Genomic DNA, 13,365 nt, shown 5'->3' on the forward strand with positions numbered 1-13,365 from the left:
AAAAAAAAAAAAAGAATAAATACTTGGATTACTAAGAAAATACATGATTATACAATAATCAGAATTGCCACATCACTATCAATCCACATAGTATAACTAAGTGGGTCACCATACATACTCTTTGGACAGGACATCCATAGAACCTTTTGCCATCCTTTAATGGATTATGCATTTGTCCAAAGATTTCTCATGGTGGACCATCAGGAAAACTTTTATCTTTTTAATGAAAAAACTAGAAGAAATCCATTGACGTTAGTGGGAGTGAAATTGTACAAGAGATCTCAAAACTATAAATTGGTAAACTTTGTATAAATGCATTCACCTAGGAAGGGAATATATATAAAGACTTATCCAATGAAGGTTAACACAAGGAAATACAAGAAAATAAATACTACAAAAGAATATTGCTAATCAAAATATATTATGGCTAACAAACAAGGACATAGTTATTTTATACGCTAGATTAAATGGGCTACAATTTTTGTGGGATAAGTTAACCCCAAGGTCCCTTATTCTTATGTCAGATTATAAAGTTGGAACCGTCTAACTCGCAAAATCAAGTATTGAAAACTTCAGGAATAAGAAAATGGTTCATATCCCAACTGATAAATACAAAGGTGCATGAAAATACATGAAATAAGGTTGGCTCAATGACCTCGTGATAAATTAAATGATATTCAAATTTTATGGGTGGATTCCAAGGCGTAAAAGTCCTCTACGGGGAGACAGTGTGCATCCAATGGCTGGGGTGCAAGCCGAGGGTGCATGCCGAGGATCCCCAGTCGTTGGATTCTCACTGCTGCCCATGGCTCACCACAAAGGATTTAAACCCAGATCCCAAAGTCTTCAGCCTAAATGTTGAATTTCAGCCCAAACGGATATTCTCAAACCGCAGAATAAAATTTTGAAATTTTAAGCACTATGGAAGTGTGCAAAGTATACACAAAGGCTGACAAGTACAAGGTTGCATGCCAAACCTTGGTATATCAGTTTGATTATCAAAATTGTCACATCATTACACTACGATTTTGAATCAGAAGAGAGATTTTAAGAAATGGCGGATCTGTGCTTACCAAACATCAAGAAAAATATCAAAGTCAAGAAATCTGTACAGATTCTTTTATTGCATTCCAAGCACAGCCTAATGAAAAGGATTACACTCAACTACTAGGAAAGGAGAAAACAAAGAAAAAAATTAATAAATGTATAAAAACACAAACTTAATTTTCACCGAACGTGGGGTTGGTGTTGACTGAAGATTGAGTTTGTGTAGCAGTACCATTGTAGGAGGATGTAATCGCCAATGTAGAGATATGGGATGGAGAGGAAAAATACATAGGCACAGGCATCTTAGATGGGAGAATAGGCAATGGAGCTTCCAAGTTGAGAACTTGCATAGCTTGCCTAATTGAAGGTCGGACGGTGTAGTCCGGGTGAGCACACCATAACCCAACAATTAATAAGCACTCTATCTGTTGCTCCTTACTAAGGTCCACAACTTGACTTGGGTCAGCTGCCTCAAGAAGGTTTCCTCTTCCATAGAGCTCCCAGACCCATTCTACCAATCTTACTTCAGCTGGATGATCATGATCAGTACTGTTCATCTCAATAGACCTTCTCCCACAAGCAATTTCTAAAACAACAATTCCAAAGCTATAGACATCAGATTCTTTGCTAGACTTCCCACTCATGACACATTCAGGTGCCATGTAACCCAAGGTACCAGCTAAGACAGTAGTTTGTGACCCTTTCCCATGTTCCACAAACCTAGCTAGACCAAAATCCCCAAGTTTAGCATTGAAGTTGGAATCTAAAATTACATTGCTGGATTTAACATCTCTGTGGATGACGCATTGCTCCCACTCTTCGTGCAAATAGAGCAATGCATAGGCCAAATCAAGAGCTATCTTGTGTCTCAACTTCCATGTCATTGACCCAGCTGATCTATTTCCAAATAGATGGGAATCAAGAGTCCCATTAGGCATGAACTCATATACAAGAAGTAGCTCTTTCCGTTGGTGGCACCAACCAACAAGTTGCACCAGGTTCTTGTGCCGCAACTGACTAATAATCTTCACCTCAGACACATATTCCTTTATCCCTTGTTTAGACCCTTTAGAGATCCTTTTCACAGCAACATCCAAGTTGAGATCTCTCAAGAAGCCTTTATAAACACCTCCAAATCCTCCCTCTCCAAGCTTTCCTTCCACATCGAAGTTATTAGTTGCGTGAGCCAATTCAACATATGAGAATCTCCTAGGTCCAGTTTCCTTTTCGAATTCATCATCCATGGATACATTAAGTACCACTTCACCATCATCATCATCATTGTCATCATCATCTGCCTTACTTTCTTTCTTCTTTCTTCTCATGAGATACAAAACCAAACCCAAAACCAAACCCAAACCAACAACTATGCTACTAATTGCAAATGGAACTAAAATTTTGGTCAAATCTCTCTTACCCATGTCCAAGCTGGAACAAAAATCCCAAGAGAAAATCTGATGTAGCTCGGTGGCATTCCCTGTGGCTGCAGAGAATCCTACAGTGACCCTTTCTGGAAGGTAATCCCTGAGATCAATGGTATGAGAGAGGCAAGGTGAGATCTCACTAAATTCAGTATTGCTATTAAATGTCTGGAAAACACTCAATAAATGCAAACTTGAATTATAAGTAACCAAAACTCTAGCCTTCCTCCCATCCTTAATACTAGTATTATTCAACATCACTGTTTTCACTGCTTTGATGGAGTTGATGTTGATGCCGATGTGATTCCCATTTGAGTCCCATGGATTCTTCCAGGTATCAAACTCCACAGCAATAATGGAATTAGTGGAAAGATTAGTAGTAGGTGATGAGTTAAAAAGACCAAGACCACCACCTGCTGTGGAATCGGAGATGGCTGAATTTCTAGGATCACTGAGGAAGAAAGCAAGCCCATCGCCGGAATGGTATTCCGTCGCGTTTACTTTGTCTGGATTGATAACAAAAGAAAAATGGGTGGTGAAGTCTGTTAGCTTTCCTGTCTTCTTGTCCCAGAGGTGAAGTTGTTCACTATATGATGCTCTACCAATACTGAAATTATGCCCTTCATCAACTAGGTTCACTGTGAGATCAATGGATCTGCGGATGGAAATCGATGCATCTCTGAAGAGAAGGATGCTCTTATTCGTTTCTGACATATCAAAAGAGGGGAAGCTGAAATTCAGTGGGTTTGCTAGCTGAGGGATTAATAAAGAGAAATATAAGGAGGCCTCAAACAAAAAAAGAGGGAGATTCCTTATTGTGTTGCATAGAGCCATGGGAGATATGCAGTTGAAGGTGAAAATTAGTTGGATAAGGCTATTGGGCTTAGCCTGAGAGTGAAGAGGGAATTTATAAGTGGGGGTGAAGTTTCTTATGGTTTCTTTTCTTGAGTTTTTTCAAAAATTTATTGTAGTAAAATAATGCATTTAGTGCAATATTTCAAGAACAAAATATCTTTCTTTTTTTTTTTTTTTTTTTTTTTTTTTTTTTTAATCTAGATTGCCTTTTCGAGAATGGGTACCACTCAAAATCATAGATTCATACCAACTGGAATCTAAATCTGATCAAGTAATTGTTGAAGATGATTTGGAAAAATTCATCACAGCCTTTACTATTCATATCTGTATTCAATTAATATGGTTGATGTTGAAGTGTCATATATGAAAATTATAAAGATATCATCATGAATCCTTTTTTACTTTTATCATTTAATTTCTTATTTAATCCCTTGTAAGTTGTAATATACATTAATTTTTTAATGGAATTTTAGTATTATAAACTATTGTCTAATCATATTTTTATAATCAGACATAAACAGATGTGATAAATAGCCGGTTTGAATTTGAAATATTTGTATCTACATCTAATTAGCCTTCGAATGGGTTATGATAGTTTATGCAAATCAATTTTTTGAATACGGTTTCTCCTAAACAAGTATGAATACGAATCGAATATGAATTTTCAATTCAATTGTCCATTTATATTTGTACTCACTTAATCATGTGGCCCTATACCTAGACACATAGGCATGTGAAATTACTGTCCTACCCTCTGTGAAATAAAAAATTCCATTTATATTGATGCCCCTATGTACGCTCTCATTGGTCCTTGTATACACAGAGGCATGTACAAGCTGGCCCCGACAAAGCAGCCATCTCATGCTCTAATAAATTATACAAGTTAGTGAAGCACGATTTTAAATATGAACATGAAATTCAAGTTAAAGTAGTTTAAACATATATAACAGTGCTAATAATATCAAAAGAAAGCATATGACAATACAAAGAAAATATGATTGAATTTTGGGATGTGATGAATCCATACCTTTATTGAAAAGCCAGCTTGTACATTCTTTGTTTTGTTTTGTTTTGTTTTTTGCTTTTGTTTTTTTTTTTTTGTTTTTTTGTTTTTTCTTTTTAATAGAAAAAAAAGGGAATCCATAACTTAAAATATACAATAATAGTCAGAATTAATACCCATCACCAATCTAACTGGCACAACCAAGTGGGTCACTCATAGCTAAATACTCTATGGAGGGAATTATGCGCTTGACCAAAGATTCCTCATGGTGGCATCTATAAAGTGTCAAATTGACTATGTGCAAATGTGAGCTCATTGAGGCATTGAGTACAGCTTTTATTTTTAGGTGTAGATTCTTTCTTTCTTTCTTTCTTTCTCCATTAATTATAAGGAAAAGTTTTCCTTCAACAGCTCGTGGAGCATAATTGTAATTAATATATATAAGAAATTCAGGATAAAGAGTCAAAGCAGTGTGAAGTGCATGACACCACAAAACTTAATTTCAACCAATAGTGACTTAAAATTTAGGAACAGATTCTCATTTATGAATTCGTCAAACGTGAACCCACTCAAGCGTTCTGATGTAAAAGCAATGGGTTTAAGGCTTTTATTTTATTATTATTATTATTATTTTAGGTAAAAAATGGGTCTAAGACTCAAGATCAATTGATATGGTTAATGAAGCAGGTTTTAAGGGTGGGCTATCAAAGGGTATCTACCATCTATAGAGTATAGACAGTCCACCTTTTTTCTTTGTTAAAAGATCATAAAATAAGTTAAAAGAAAAAAAATAAAATAAAATATATGATAAATGATTGGGTATACTAGACCAACACAGTTCACATGGGGCAAGAAAACCCTACCTTTGACATTGCCATTAGTAGAAAAAGTCTCAACCTCCAAACAATAAAATTTCCTATAAAAGATCTACCTATAGAATCCCAAACTAATTTTTGTAAATTATTTGGATTAATTTGTTTAAAGTAGTGTGAGATTTTTCAATTAATAGAAAAAAAAAAGGAAAGGGGAAAAACAACCCAATCCTGGAGAGCAAACCAATAGGGATATTATTTTATTGAGCACACGACACCTCGTCCCATTCAATCCAAAGCTTAGGCAGTTCACCTATTTATGTCACATTACAGGTCTGATTGGGTTGAGATTTATTAAAGTAGACTGAAGGGAGTTGTTTAAATGGCAAATAAATAAATCGAAGCTACCAAGAAGGTGCATGATAATACTTGGATTATCAAGAAAGTATATGACAATAAATTAGAAGATATATGATTGAATTTAAGTTCGAAATTCGATAAATCATTAGATATCCAATGTTCAGAAATACCACATCACTACCATTAATCTACTGGTATAACTACGTAGGTCACCACACATACTCTATCGACAGGGCCTTACATATTAACCCAAAAAAAAAAAATCCTTACATGAAACCTTTTGGATTCCATTAATGGATTATGCACTTGTCCAAAGATTTCATATGGTGGAATATCGGGCAACTTCTATCTTTTGGTGAGAAAACTATAAATCTATAGTGAAAGTGAAATTGTACAAGGGATCTCAAAACTGTTAATTGTTATACTTTGTATAATTGCATTCACTTAGGAAGAGGATATATACAAAAGGACCTATACAAGATAGGTCAATAGAGGGAAAGAATAATATAAGGAAACAAGTATTACAAAAGAATATTGCTAATTACAATGTATTATGGCTAACGAAGAACTACATATTTATTTCACATGATAGATCAAGTGGGTTATAATTCTTGTGGACTAGGTTAGCCCCAAGGTCCTTTATTCTTATGTCAGATTTCAAAATTAGAATTAATTATTTGAAAAAATTTAGTATTGAAAAATTCAGGAATAAAAAAATGGGGCAGGCAAATTGATAAATTCGAAGCTGCACCAAGATACATGAATCAATATTTGATTGAATTGGAGTCAGAAATTTAAGACATGGTCAATCTAGACCATTCTTATACATCCAATTGATGAAATCACCACACTCGAATATGGTAGAAATAGGTGACCGTTTAACCTCTTCAAAAATGCTAGTCTAGAAAACTTTCTTTTTTAGATACAAGAAAACTAGAACCTGTTGGTGTTCGATATCTTGTATTCCCTAGTACTTTAACTCATGGAATACTGGTGCAGGACCTCGACAGGAAGAACAACGGTCTCTCTCAAATTTTTTATTTGAGGGCAGTTTTGTACTTTTTGAAATTAAGGTTTTTCGTGATATATTTGTAGCGAGATTTACTTTCTCTATAAGCAATACCAAAAGGTGTGAGGATGGCCGCTGTAACCCTATTCTCTATTGATAGTGAAGCAGGATCTCATCTCACCGAGGACGTAGGCAATCTTACTGAACCTCGTAAATTTGTCTACATTATTTAATTCTTATTTTTCTGTTACCTTCTGCATCGTTTTTAAGATTGCACTTCTATAGAACCCACTAGGCCATGCACACGACACTAAGTTAAACTATATATATATATATATATATATTAAGTACATAAGGTTTATCCAAATTAACAGCACCTTTACAAGTCTTCACAGCACAAAAAACAGTGTTCACTCACTGCCTTTTACTATTATTTTCTTCTTCTTCTTGGAAAGTACAAGGCTCACGATCTCACGACACTTGGTATAAAATAAATAAAGCAAAAGGTTCTCTAAAGATTACTTCTTCCTTTTCTTTTAATATTTAATAAAGGCAAAGGTTTCCTCAAATGGTTTTTAAGATCAGTTTATCACAATGACCCCGTGACAAATTAAATGATATTCAAATTTTATTGGCCTCCTGCCTAAATGTTGAATTTCAGCTCAAACCAATATTGTTAAAGTGTAAAATAAAGTTTTGAAAATTTTAAGCACGACTGGAAGGATGCATAGTATACACCTAAGGCTGGAAGGTATAAAGATGCATGCCAAGCCTCAATATCTCTATTCAATAGTTAAAATTGTCACATCATTATTTTACAATAGTACGAGGTACTTTTCAGTACTTAGATCTTGAGTATTTTCTTTCATGCAGGCCATGTACGTCATTTTTTTTTTGGTTAGAAATTGAAAATATTATATATAAAAAATGAATACTGAAAAGAATACATCAAGAAAGGGAAAAAACAAGAATCACTACGATTAAGGGACCCCCACCTTTGGCATTGCCATCAGAGGCCCTTAGCTGCTATCTACAAAAGTGAAATCTTTGTATAGCTAAAGTGTCAAATACTAACTCTCTCATTATGTTATCAGGGAACATCACTGACGACATTACAGCTTTAGCAAGGTAGTCCGCAGTTGGATTAACCTCTCTAAAGCATTGGAATATCTTCCAACTAATGAAGTTGTGAAATAACGGAAAATAAATCTAGTCCTTCATAATAAACCAAGGTTTATAGTTTTGTTGAAATTCTTGTGAATCTCTTTACTTGGGAAAGAACGGTAACTGAATCTGGAGGATAGAAGATAAATGACTCTAATTGCACACTTCGCATCATCAATACAAGATAACTGGTCGATCGCTTGAAATTTTAATAGCTTGAGTGGTGAGTTGAGATAAAGAAGAATAAATAAGATTGCTAAGATTACTAAAACTTCCTTTTTAATTTTTTATTATTTTTTAACCAAGGTGTCTGGATCAATTTACACGCACCTCGACTAATTCTCGAGGAGACTAACATAGCAACCCACCTCAACTAAAACATGTTTAAAAGAAAAGGTCAACCATGAAAGTTGTTGCAGATCTCAACTTACTAAGATCTCAAGAGAGTCCATCGGTCCAATATACATGCCAAGATGTGATGCTTGTCCGTGCAAGATTTAACAACTAATATAACTTTTACCGTGAATATGGTGAAATTGTTCAATATTATTGGCTAATGTGGCCAAATTGCCACAGCAGCATAATTCCCTTCTTGCCATCTCAGTGGTTCACGGATTAGTGGGATAGCCTTTGTTCTATACCTTTTTCTTTTATAGAAAAGATATTTGGTGGCGGACAATAGTTGGTGCCTTTTTCTATCATGCATCAACCACCATGCATGAAAGGCTTGACAAATTATAAATTAAGCACGATCGCTGATTCCTCACGTGATTCACCAATTTATGATCCGTATTCATCAAATTCTTTATAGGAAAGAAATTTTAATTAGGTTCTTAATTATTTTTTTTTTTCGTAATTTTTCCATTGGCTCTGTTTGATTGTAAGGAGAATTTAAAGAGAATAGAAGTGAAATTTTCATACTTAATGAAATCTTGAGCATTAATTCTTATGATCAGGCATCTTGAACATCTATTATTTTGTTGCACTTTATAATTTTAATTGTGTATTGATCATTTGATTTTCTATCAGGTTGATCCTAGAAAAAATCAGGGCTCTGACTCAATTCGGCCCAATCAGAGTCAATTATGGTTAGGCCTAAGCATCAGCCGGGCAAGGTTGGATTGGGCCTATGTTAAATTTTGATTACTTAGAGTTTAAAAGGGGGTTTAACAAACCTGACCCAACCTAGTCTTGTTTCACCCGTAATTGATATTTTGTAATCCTTGGTATATCAATCAACCAACAACTTCCTAAATTGAAAGGAATGAAATAAAGCCAATAGTGAGATCTCGTTGATGAGCCCTCCCTTAAATTCAGCTTGCATAAGTCAAACCTTATTTACAAATTGATTTTCCATATTCCAACAATAATAACTCTAAAATGTAGGAGGTAAGAAAACCAACCCTAGTGGACCAGAGCTCTCTACTACTTTAGTTGATGGCATGTGCTGGTCTCTCATATTGAGGGTATTTTCTGTTTCCAACATCAGCTTTATGGCCATGGAGACAAAACTTGTCGAAGGGGCTATCTGAACAACTACCACTATATGTCTACTATAATGATCTATGTCTACTCTAATGACTTATCTTACAGGAGAGCTTGCAATCCACAAGGATATATTTCTAATGATGTGAATAAACCTCTTATTGAGTTTGTTATTTATCATAAATCTTAAGATACAAATGCAATATAAAAGCTTTATATTTTGAATTTGTTCGAATGAAGATAAGGAACTCCAAGCGCTCCCAGATGATATTATTTATACAATTCTACAAACTCATGGACAAGATTTTTTTTTTTTAATCCTGGGAAATTGATGTAGTTATATCTATATATGGAAAAACAGTGTCATCCACCCCATTGATCAGTAAACTTAGATGGAGATTTCTTTTATCATCCACATTTCAAATTTAATGATTCATCCTAACCACATAGCCCAAATGACAGTGTTGAATTCAACCTAAATCGTATCAATTTATACATGATTAGAGGACATAAACAATCTATGTAATACCCTACTTCTTAAACCCGGTCTGATTACAAGGTTGACCCGGTTTAACCATGCAGGACCCGAACCGGAAAGAGTTAATGCAGGTTCCTTATGGACCATGATGGCAAGGGTGACCTTAAACACAGGCTGGCCAGACAAGTCCAAGCCAGTGCCAGAGGAGACAGGAGTACCCAAGCCGTGTACATGCACATATCATAAGGCCATGTACGGATAAAGCAGGTATGTAGCCGTATCTTATGACTCATACGTATATTACATCTTATGCCAAGAGTGAGATTCGTGCCGAGGGCCGAATTCTGTCAAAATCCCACTGGTTGACCAAGTTTTGGCCTCAGGTGGGCGGTCACAGGTGGGCGCATCCACCCACCTGAGTGACCCACCCATGTGATTACTTAGTTATTTTAGGAAGTATAAATAGCATTTATGTTTTCTTTTTTTTCTTTTCTCATTTATGACACTCGGACGTTGGTGAGAAGAGTAATGAGGAGAGAGAAAAGAAGGGAAAGAAGAGGAGAAGAGAAGGAAGAGGAAGAAGAGATGGATTTCAGCGGTGCCGAGGCCTGATCTTCCCATTCCGACACCGGAAGAGTGATCTCTATCACTAGAGCTACGTTTAGAGGTGAGCAAAGGCTAGGTTCCTTAAACTTTCACCATACCCAAGTAAAACCCTTGATTTGGGTAGGGTTTCTTGAGGTCTTGTAAATCTCATTTGAGATGATGAATCTAAGGTTTAATAGATGATCTATGTGTTGATTTTGAAGGATTTGAAGAAGTGTTTACAAGGTTGGAGAAGCATTGTTGATTTGAGGTGATTTTGGGGTTTTGAAGGAGTTCTTGAGCAAAGAAGGTAAGATGGTTTTCCATTCCTTAAATCTAACCTAGATCTAGGTTAGAATCATCTTATGAGACCTTGAATGTGTGAAGAATGGGTTTGAAAAACCCCATTTGAATCCCCAAAGGTTGGGAGAAGTTTGAGAAAAAATAGTATTTTTTCGCCAAGACCGGTGGGCCAAACTGGTGGGCCATTTGGCCCGCCTGAGGGCACCTGCCTGAGAGGGCAGGACCCTCGGGCCCAACCGACGAGCCCAATCGGTGAGCTGATCAGCGGGCCACCCTGCCCACTGGTCTTAGCAAGACCCTCGGGCTAATCGACTGGCCAGATCGACAGGCCGACCTACCCGTCGATTAGGACCGGTGGGTCTGACTGGTGGGTCAGACAGGTGGGCTGTCCAACCCACCCAAGAGGCTCCCAACGTGATTTTTACGTCCGATTGGACCCAAAACGGACGTGCGACCTTCGTTTAGGATTCTAAACATGATTTTGTCATTGGATCTTGTTAATTTGATTCCAAAGTGGCAAAATGCTAACCCCGCTCACTCATTATAGGTTCACCAAATCTTACGCTTCTCGCACCGGATCTCACCCGTATCGAGCGTGAGTCCTTGTACACTACAGGTAAGTGGGGAGAGGACGTTTGGCCTTGTTTTAAGGCATTGTTTGGTATTCATTTAAATTGTATCTAGACTAGCCATGTCATCATGCAAATGCTATGTAGATTAGTCATCCTCACATTGTTATGTCATGGGTGTTGTGTTTATTTTCTAAATGTCAAGGGATGATATGCTTATGTGATGAATGTTGACATCATTGTGCATGATACATTAATAGACTAGATGCCGTAGTCGACTTGAAAACGGGTGCATTGGTGGCCCGTGGTATGGGACGCGGTGGCACTATACGATCGTACTATTGTCATATAGGAGCATGCGGTTTAGGATTATCATCTTCCCGTGCTACGACCCTTCCCAACAGGGGTTAATGTGTTAGGTTACCATTTAGGGGGAAGTAGTGGTCATGGTTGTCGGGTCACTGTGGCGGTTAGACATTACGCCCTGCTAGTCATTAGGACAGTCGGCAATCCCAGTGGTATCTTCAAGAGGGCCAATCGTACTGCTTTTAAATTGCTGGAGTCAGCACCTTTAATTTCTATCATTTATTTTATGTTAAAAGCAGGTGGTCGGCATGTTTTACTTTTTTGAGTACTCACGGTGGGCCTTCTCCGACAGCCCTATAGGCGTATCGTGGGATGGAGTTCGCGGCTCATACCGGAGTATACGCGCACTGTGGTTGTAGTAGCACTAAACCAAAGACTTAGTAATGTTGCTTAGGTGGATGTGATTAAAAATGTATTGCATAGCATATAGTGCATATGGTTGTGATTTGTTGTGTGGACTGCTGTGTGGTCCATCTTTTCACTTACTAAGCTAATGAGCTCATCCCACGTGTGCACCTCTTTTAGATGATTTTGTAGGTCATCCATCTGAAGAGCACGGGTCGGGTCCCACAGTTGAGTTCCCTGAAGAGGATTGGTGGGCCCCTGAGGAGTTAGAGCACAGCATGGACTGCTCGTGTGAGGGTTGTGCTGTGGGACCGCAGTTCTGATACCAAGTTGAGCTCTACCTTTGCTACCGAGCTGAGCTCTACCTTTGATGCCGAGCTGAGCTTTGCTTTTGATACCGAGCTGAGCTGTACTATCTAATTTTTTATGATTCCTTTTGAGTACTTGATATGTAAATTGTATTCTTTTTGTGTAAATAACATGCCTTCGTACCCACATGTACTTAACTATTGTATTACAATTTGGGTATCAAGTATTATGGGAATATTCACAGGTAAACCAAGTCTTCCGCTGAACTGATGAGCACTTTTTTAGTTGTGTGTATGCTGTGGTGGAATACTGTATCAGATGATCCTAGCAGGTTTGGGTTAACCGGTGTTAACCCGATCACTGGCCCGGTTCTGTGTGAACGGGGTATGACAACGGTGGTATCAGAGCGTGATGCTCTACTCCACTCACAGCATACCATTTAGACCCCGTAGAATCTATAATAGGAAATGGGATTGGGTTAATGTAAAAACTTTAAAGAGTTAAAAGCCAAAAAAAGAAAGGAATAAAACTGGTTGCATTTAGATATTGCATTCATGGCATGCGTGAGAGAAAATAAAAGGTTAATTAATTGGTGTCATAACCCATTGAGTACAAGTTTGACGAAATTTCGACAGCATAACGGCGCAAAATGAGATTTTCAAAAATTTTCACACAAACACCTGATAAATAATATATCCATATATATATAACAATGATAAAAATTAACAATGACACCACAACTAAACTACATAAGTTATCAAATATACAAATTCACCACAGACCACTGTCAAAACACATCATCCCACAAATAAGTCTAGTTACAGAGAAAGTACAAAGAATAAGAAAAGAAAGAAAAAAATTACAACAGGATCAACAATAGGAAACAGGTGAGAAGCTGGTGTGGACAAGCTAAGTCCTCAATGATCATCGTCGTCGTCATCGTCCAGTACTACTATGTTCACCTGAGGTCTGGAGTTGACGTTGAGTCGATGGTCGTAGTAGTCAAACCTCAAGTTCACCAGCCGTACCTCCCTTCGAAGTTGGCCAAAATCTGCTGAAATGGTATTGGCCATTGTATCCAAGTCCTGGCCCAGTCTGAGGAAGGAGTTCTCCAAGGTAGCCTGCCTCTCCAGGATGCATTCCTCCCTAGAAGCACTCTCATCCAGTCTTCTTCACAGCTGATTTTGGCCATCCTTCAAAGCCCTCATAGTGGACATCATGCCCTCAAAATCATATGCACCACTCTCAGGTGGT

At 37.2% G+C, this 13,365-nt stretch overlaps 1 protein-coding gene across 1 annotated transcript; it reads right to left on the bottom strand.

The window, feature by feature from the left end:
• Positions 1 to 1,091: 1,091 nt before the first annotated feature.
• On the bottom strand, positions 1,092 to 3,380 carry LOC122064868 (L-type lectin-domain containing receptor kinase IX.1-like). The gene has a single exon (XM_042628648.1). It carries the CDS (start codon positions 3,300 to 3,302, stop codon positions 1,221 to 1,223), a length of 2,082 nt encoding a protein of 693 aa, XP_042484582.1. The 5' UTR covers positions 3,303 to 3,380; the 3' UTR covers positions 1,092 to 1,220.
• Positions 3,381 to 13,365: the final 9,985 nt, after the last annotated feature.

Source organism: Macadamia integrifolia, unplaced genomic scaffold (assembly GCF_013358625.1).
Source record: "Macadamia integrifolia cultivar HAES 741 unplaced genomic scaffold, SCU_Mint_v3 scaffold1797, whole genome shotgun sequence".
In the NCBI taxonomy this organism is placed as follows: domain Eukaryota; kingdom Viridiplantae; phylum Streptophyta; class Magnoliopsida; order Proteales; family Proteaceae; genus Macadamia; species Macadamia integrifolia.